The sequence below is a fragment of the Austrofundulus limnaeus genome, unplaced genomic scaffold, assembly GCF_001266775.1.
Source record: "Austrofundulus limnaeus strain Quisiro unplaced genomic scaffold, Austrofundulus_limnaeus-1.0 Scaffold1991, whole genome shotgun sequence".
Classification (NCBI taxonomy): domain Eukaryota; kingdom Metazoa; phylum Chordata; class Actinopteri; order Cyprinodontiformes; family Rivulidae; genus Austrofundulus; species Austrofundulus limnaeus.
The window spans coordinates 4,646-12,125 of record NW_013954393.1 but is presented as its reverse complement, the minus strand read 5'-3'; the positions used below and the strand labels follow the sequence as shown (position 1 = coordinate 12,125).

The 7,480-nt window shown below is 36.4% G+C and overlaps 2 protein-coding genes across 2 annotated transcripts in view; one reads left to right on the top strand and one right to left on the bottom strand.

Annotated features, from left to right (window-relative positions):
* Positions 1-2,252, top strand: part of rfxank (regulatory factor X-associated ankyrin-containing protein) — a 7,281-nt gene extending 5,029 nt beyond the window's left edge. Inside the window, exon 10 of the mRNA XM_014034152.1 lies at positions 1,356-2,252. Coding sequence (XP_013889606.1) covers positions 1,356-1,408 — 53 coding nt within the window. The 3' untranslated portion in view covers positions 1,409-2,252. The remainder of the gene's footprint in view (positions 1-1,355) is intronic.
* On the bottom strand, positions 1,184-6,891 carry nr2c2ap (nuclear receptor 2C2-associated protein). Its single transcript, XM_014034148.1, has 5 exons — positions 6,801-6,891; positions 6,571-6,661; positions 2,693-2,798; positions 2,510-2,577; positions 1,184-2,079 (listed from the first exon to the last, which is right to left on the bottom strand). The coding sequence occupies exons 1-5, from the start codon at positions 6,839-6,841 to the stop codon at positions 1,957-1,959; spliced, it is 429 nt and encodes a 142-aa protein (XP_013889602.1). The 5' UTR covers positions 6,842-6,891; the 3' UTR covers positions 1,184-1,956.
* Between the last annotated feature and the right edge of the window lie 589 nt (positions 6,892-7,480).

Here is a 7,480-nt window from a genome sequence, read left to right as displayed (position 1 = left end):
AAGTATTTTTATGATAAAGATACTTGTACTTTTACTCAAGTATCACTTTGAGGTACTTTATACAACACTGTTTAAATGTTTGTTTATGTTGAAGTATTTCAGAATGGAATGCAGCTTTTGCTCCTGTTGCAGGGCTCGTTATGACATCATCCTCCTAAGACAAACGCAGTCACTAACGCTGCTAAATATGACATTTAAAAGTTAAATTCAAAATGTGCTATAAACTATATGGATAGTACCGGTGGTCCAGCAGTTTGAAGTGCAGCCCGGACACCGGCCACAACTCAAAGTTTGATGTCTTGTTGAGAAGCATTAGCAGCGTTAGCATTTTCTTTTGTCTTAGGGTGATGACATCATAAGAGCTGTGCAAATGCTGCATTCCATTCTGAAATACTTAAGATGTAAAATTTAACATTTAAGATTTAACTTCTACATTTAGATTTAGGATTTAATATTGACATATATTTGTCCTGATGCATCTCAGTAATCCAGGTAAAAAAAATCAAAAAGAAAAAATAATAAGTAGGTCTTCTGGACGGATTCTTCTTTAGTGAAACGTTTCGTCTCTCTTCCAAGAGACTTCTTCAGTCTGATGAGTTTCAGGTGAACTCAGCCTTATATATATATAAATGAAGTCTCTTGGAGGAGAGATGAAATGTTTCACTAAAGAAGAACCCGTCCAGAAGACCTACTTATTATTTTTTCTTTTTGATTGACATATATTATTTAACATGTAGTGAAAAATTTGTAAAACACAAGAAAAGTGAGCTATATAATAAAAGTTAGTGGAAATTTTTGAACCAGGATTTTACACTGAGAAAGTGAGCTAAATATTATAATATATAACAATTTTACACTTGGCACCTCATAGACCCATATTAAAMACAGCAAAGCACAGCATGAATCTCACTGTTGGTTAGGTGGCCTCTGCTCCATGTTTCAATAAGCCTTTTATAAACAAATAACTTTGGTTTCACTGAAAATCACTGTTGTTCCTGTCAGCCTGAAAATCTTTGCAGTCTTGCAGATTTTTTTTTCTTCTTCTGGGAAGTCCTGGAGGTACATCAGCAATAAAAACTTAATATCTTTTTACAACTAAGTTGTAACGGTTTCCTGGTATCAATTAGAATTAGGCTGAGTTTTTTTCATAGCAGAAGTTCAAATCCAGATAGATGTCAAGAACTGGTTTGCAATCAGCTGATATTTTATTTCAATTTCTGAAGAACATTTTTAACACAATAACTGTCAAAATATGCTGACTGCACGAATTCTGAATTTTATTTCTGAAAAAAAAAAAACACAAGTGGCATTACATTTTATTTATAAATGCTTACATTTCTTTTTTTGTTTTCTAGTTCAGAAAGTGTTGGAGTATCACATCCTGAAACTCTACAAGCCACCAACATGAAACTAAAACAAAGCAGTCGAACGAAKCTTCTCCCAACTCTACATGTAGTTGTCAGATTGGTAAGATGGTAGGAAAACATCCAGTCTGTCCATCTGAAGTGAGTTTGCCYGGACTTTTTTAATTTATGCACTAAATCTTCATGAATGCAATGCTTTTTATGCTTTTATGCAATGTGTTAAAACTTTGTAACACGAGATGCGAAACATGCAGATTTGTTTTATTTATGAAACAATTTAAAAAAACTTCTGTGAATAAGTTTTAATAAAATATTTAAAAAAAACTGTTTTATTTAGGTCTAAGGAACAGTATGTGTGTATACAGTTCACACAGTAACTCCATACAATCTGCAGCCATCACTGATGAATCAAAGCACTATGTTTCAGTGAGGTAAAAGACGGCAGAATGCATCCAGACCAAAAGAGGCCAAGTTGGCATCAGGTTCACGAGRTGGCGGAGCCCACCACATGTTTACCAAGTGTCGCTGCAGTACCCTTTACCAGGGCTCATTTCCTCTCTCACAAGAGAATAAAAAAGAAGAAGAAAAAAGTTCATGAGGTTTTTTCCCCAAAAACATCCAAGGAATAAACAATAACTCTCCCAAAAAAGTCCGCACTGTTCTCAAACAGGATTTTTATTTTATCCACTGCCGGGGCCTTCTGTATGGGAAAGCTGTGGGTGTGGAGTTAAGAACAGAAAGTCCGGGAGGTAATGATGAAAAGCAGGAGGAGAAAATATTGTCTGATGCTTAATTTGAACCACCTAAAACATGGACAGGAAGTCCAGTGTGTTCTGGCAACTGCATGCCAACTTTCTTTAAATATCTGCTGTAGCTAAGCTACGATTTTTTWAAAAAAACAATTGCAGTTCTGTCTAATACAGTGAAATCAGGTAAAATTTGCTGCATATTAAATAACTGAGGTTTTTTTAAATATTGACACCTTTTTAAAACTCAACAAGTTTATCAGGAATCTTAAAACTGTCATATGGTTTGTTTTTAGTAGTTTTTCATGCGTTTCCTGAAAATCATAKAGAAACAAATTACGGTTGTCGATACATTAAAAACATTAACACATATCAACATCTTCTGAAATTGAAGGATATTTGCAGACAGTTGTTGTCTTCTGGGTAAAAGTGGCTGATTTCTGTGAAGTGTCCCTCCTTGAGGCAGCCTACAAGAAAGCACAAGAGTTAAAAATAACTGCCATTACAGGAAACACWGAAGTCACAGTAGCTGCTCATGTTTAAATGCAGAAAGCGAAGATTGTATGACTGATAAGTTTTTACCTTCTAATCTGCATGTTTTGGCTGAAAAGCCTCCTTGGAACAAGATTTTTATCTCCGATACCTGAACCGACTCAGGGAAGTCCAGCAACACCCACTGATTTTCACCCTGACAGAGATGAGACACACAGTGACCGGGCCTGTAGAACAGTTCACTGTTTCACTAATAAATAAACAAATATAATATAAACTGTATGTTTGTAGAAAACAAAAAGAAAAAGTTTTATGGTTGCAAATCTGATCAAACCCCACCAGGTTTTGCAGTGTTTTTATTGTAGATGATGACTGTGTCTCAATTCAGGGGCTGTATCCTTCTGTCTGTGTTTATCGGTTGCTTCTGTCACTGGAAACCAGAGTACCCAGAGAAAACCAATGCAAGCACGAGGAGAACATGCAAACTTCGCACAGAAAGACCCCAGGTCCAGATCGGGGATCGAACCCAAGACCTTCTTGCTGTGAGGCCTCAGTGCTAACCACTGACCCATTGTGCCAATTCAAACTGCAACGAGATGTTACGTAATATCCAATTACAAGTACTGATAGTGGAGCTAAACACAAACTATTCATGTTTTTTATTTACTATTTACATATAAATAGGCCTGTCTCAATAAGCCAGAAATCAATTATTCACACGATAAATTAGTAGTGATGTTACAGCTTCAGTATTGTTGTGTGTTGTTTTCACAAACATCACTCCAGGTCCATACGTAACTTTACGCAGATTCCGTAATCTTCCGTAAGTGGCATGAGGGTGATCGCAGTTATTTTATGAACCCAGAGGAAGACACAYWCAGAATAAATTGTAGATAGAGAAGTTGGGAAGTTACTTTACASATTCAGCAGATAATGTGTTACGTTTTCCCAGGTCAGGTCAAATGTTTTTTCTTTTTTTTTACGTGCGTAAATTTCAGAAACGTCCATAAGCTTTGTACGCTGGGTCATTATATTAGTTTAAAATTGTCACCAAACAATATTATTGTTTGTCGCAATAATTTCTGACACAGTTTATCTTCCAGCAAAATATGTTACCGTGACAGGCCTATGTGTAACGTTTGTGAAGTTGTTCCTCCAGTGAAAAGATGTGTGAAAAAATGTCCCAACGCATTTTAAGTCTGAAGGTAGGTGATATATAAAACACATTATGGTAATGAGGGAGGTGCGTGGTCACGAAAAATATGTCCTCCATCTCATTTCACAGCCTTTTTAAATGCAGCTTTTCTGGACTGTGGAAGGTGTGGTCTGCATGGGCCGTGTCCTAGTTAGGCTGAAGCCCCTGAATTGAGACACACTCCATGTTTCTTCACAGCAAATAGGCACTATTGGTGTTGACTTATCACAAAATAATCTTAATTTAACACTGACATATTTGTTGTGTTCAAGCGTCTCTACAGAACTGAAGCCAGCACGTTCAGAGTCTGCACACTAAACATGTGGGGCTTTTAGGTAGGGTTGGCCATAATCGTATCGTGTGCAATTAATCGTCAGAAAAACATTAATCGATTAATTTTTGGCACTTGACGATTAATAAGATTAATGCCACTAGGCAGACTAACCGCTTGGTGCTCCTCTCTGATTCAAATACGACCAACATAAAAAAAAATTGTAATTTATTTATCTATCAACACAGCCCGAAGTCTTTAATTTTGACACAATTTGGAACAGAATTTTATGAAGAGCCATTTGTCCCTATAAATTGGTCATGTCTAGGATATAAGGGTGTACAGGTACTCCAGGGGATTAATCGTCAAATTAATCGTTATCGGCTAAATACTACAATTAATCGTGATTAATTTTTTTTTGCCAATATTGCCCAACCCTACTTTAGGTCCCATCTAATCCCAGGACACTATCATGGAGTCACATGACCTCTCCTAAAGCACAAATGAACCAATTCCAGATAAACGTATCACAAGAATGGATATTTAAATATTTAGTGGCAAGACAGTGACTGTGGATCAACAAGCGTGAAACCTGAAAATATCTAATGCACATACAGGGATGTTGATGTATTGTCGTCATCGGCTGCCAATTTCTTCTCCCATCGCTGTGACCGGATCATGCAAAGCTGCACCGAGGTTGTCCTCACTAATTACTGTTTGAGAAACCCTGCAGACGTCAAATTCAACATAAATAAATCACCCAATTTTTTTGTGACCCCTTAAATAGGCAAGCTTACATTATTTTATCTGCCTTTGTCCCAAATTTTGTTATGTCAAAGTATGTTTTTTCCTGTACGGTGAAAACGATTTAGCGTGTTGACGCTGGTCTGCGTCGCTTTCMCACGCTGTCATTGGTTGAGGGGCTTTGTTTAGAAAACAAATGGCTTTTAAATGGTATTCATTTCATGGATTTCCAAGACGCATCCGGTTGATTTTATGTTGCAGTTTGGTGACCTGTGCCTTTTAAACATGACTGTATACCTTTTCTGCTACTCGCACTGGATTTTGTAATGCTTTTTTGTTTTTAGGATACAAGATGTTTCCCAGAAAAAAGCATTAAGTGAATTATTTCTGAAAATTTATTGGTGATTTCTTAACATTAAAGAAGTTATGAGCAAAAACAGAAAAATAAAAATAAGGCACAATGGTCACAAATGYCTTATTGTCCACATCTCACCAGCTCTAGCTTCAGAGGCTTCTGTTCCACTTTAAGATCCTTCTGAATGTTTTTAAAAGCCTCTGCAGCTCTGACACTTTGCCAGCTCAGCCTTTGATTCTGACAGGTTTTTTTTGTTTCTTAACTTCACTGTGTATTGGTATTCTGATCATTTATACTGTTTTCTGGGCATCTAAGTTATTGTTATTATTATTAAAAGTATTTGTCTTTCTGTATTCTCTAATTTGTTGATCTATGTACCTTATCATGTCTATGTATGTTTTATTGTACAGCACTTTGGTTGGCCTATTTTAAATGCTTTATAAATAAAAGTGGTTTGGCTGTGAATTACAGAAATCATGAGCTTCATTTCTCAAACAAAAACATCCATAATTTCTATAATACTTGAGATAATCACATGACTTCAGTGTTCTTTTAAAAATAGTTTTTAATGCTCTCTTTGAATTCACTGTCAGATTTGATAATGGTGTGCGATAAAAATTATTCACACATACATATTTTGACAGCATAATGTTCCATTCATTTTATGTGGAGGAGACAGGATTTAAAACTTGGACTGGAACAAGCTGATCAGGAAAGTGGTCCCATTAATTCTGGGTTCACATGAGGGGTTTTAATATATCCAGAGTACAGATTTGTCTTTCAGACGAACAGAAAAAGCTGTGGGGCCTTCAACCCTGAACCCTTTTAAACTGTTCTGCTTTCTTTTCCAGTGGTTTTCAAACTTTTTAGTGCCTCACCCACAAAATAACCGTTGCAGAAACTTGCAACCCCAGACGTTACTGGCTTACCTAACTGCTCAAAACTGTTAAACATGAGCATAATAACAATAAACCAAATAAAGATAATACTACTTTAATTTATTTAAGATTGTATTTGAAATTAATTACGGTAAAAATTATTCTATTACTTATTTATTTGCATTTAAATTAATATCTTGAAATCATCTGGGGACCCTCGCTTGATGTTTCATGACCCATGAAGGGGTCCCAACCCCAACTTTGAGAACACTGGTTAGTTTGTTCTCAGACTAATGGAGTAACAGTGACTGGATGTGAGCCTGAAATAAACTCAAATAAAAAATATTATTACACTGATACTTCAACATAGAAAGATACAACCTTTACCAGAAAGCCTTTAAGACAGAATTATTGGGATGTGTAAATTAAAACGTGCTGTGTTCAGATTTGTCCACATTTCATTCAAAAATCATCTGAGAAAAAGACCTACATGGACATGTTGTTTGTTTGTTTGTTTGTTTGTACCTGGTCTGAGTTCCAGCATGTTTCTTCATTCTTATCGAACATGTATTTTTTGCCATACTGCTTCACATCTCTGTTTAGCACTGAACTCACTCTGAAACGACAAATAAGACCGAGACATGATGTTAAACATGTCGTAAGCTGTAAGACAAAGACCGAGTGTCTCTCGTTCAAAAGCTACAATTAAAAACTTTAAACATCGTTTCCTGAATCACACTGTAAATTTGTTTTACCTGCTTTGTGTTTCGCTACAAATCAACGAGGTAGCCATCATATCCAAGTCGAACTACAATTTTGCCGTCGTAAAACCTTGCAGCCGCGCGGCGTTGTTTTTACGACAACACGTCATTGTATGCGTTTTTTTCATCTGGCCACTAGATGGCGGTAACATGTCGTAATTTATTTACTTACCAGGGAGCGAGGGGGTGACTTTTTCAAGGAAGTCTTCTCTCTCTGTCCTCTGTCCTCACTCCATCTATCTCCATGTCCTCTCTTCATGTCTCCTCTTTGTCTTTTTCCTGGCAGCTGCACCTCTCTAACATCCTTCTACCAATATGCCCACTATTTCTCTGGACGTGTCCAAACCAACACACCCACTGTCCCACCCCTCCCCTGGACGTGTAGACAAAAACAATAAACCCATTACGCTCCCTGTAGCCTCACTGTTTCACCTGCTTCCATCTCAACAGTAAAAGTAACAGAAAATGTAAGATGAAAAATAAAATCCATGGTACACAATAATAGTTTGCCATTGCAATAGGGAACAATTAGTGATATGTGAAAGAAAACATAAATAGATTTTAAATAAAAAAATAAAAAAATAAAATGCAAAAAAAAGTTTAATGAAAAGCAAATAAATATAGACCAGGACTCTAGACGCTGAGACACATGGTACATTTGTATGTTCTTATCT

What these genes read in the sequence shown, in the direction of transcription:
- nr2c2ap (XM_014034148.1), bottom strand. Translation starts at nt 6,841, where the DNA reads ATGATGGCTACCTCGTTGATTTGTAGCGAAACACAAAGCAG. An exon ending in CATGCTGGAACTCAGACCAG is followed by an intron (nt 2,799 to 6,570) that starts GTACAAACAAAC and finishes CATCTCTGTCAG; the next exon opens with GGTGAAAATCAGTGGGTGTT. An exon ending in AAGACAACAACTGTCTGCAA is followed by an intron (nt 2,080 to 2,509) that starts ATATCCTTCAAT and finishes CTCCACACCCAC; the next exon opens with AGCTTTCCCATACAGAAGGC.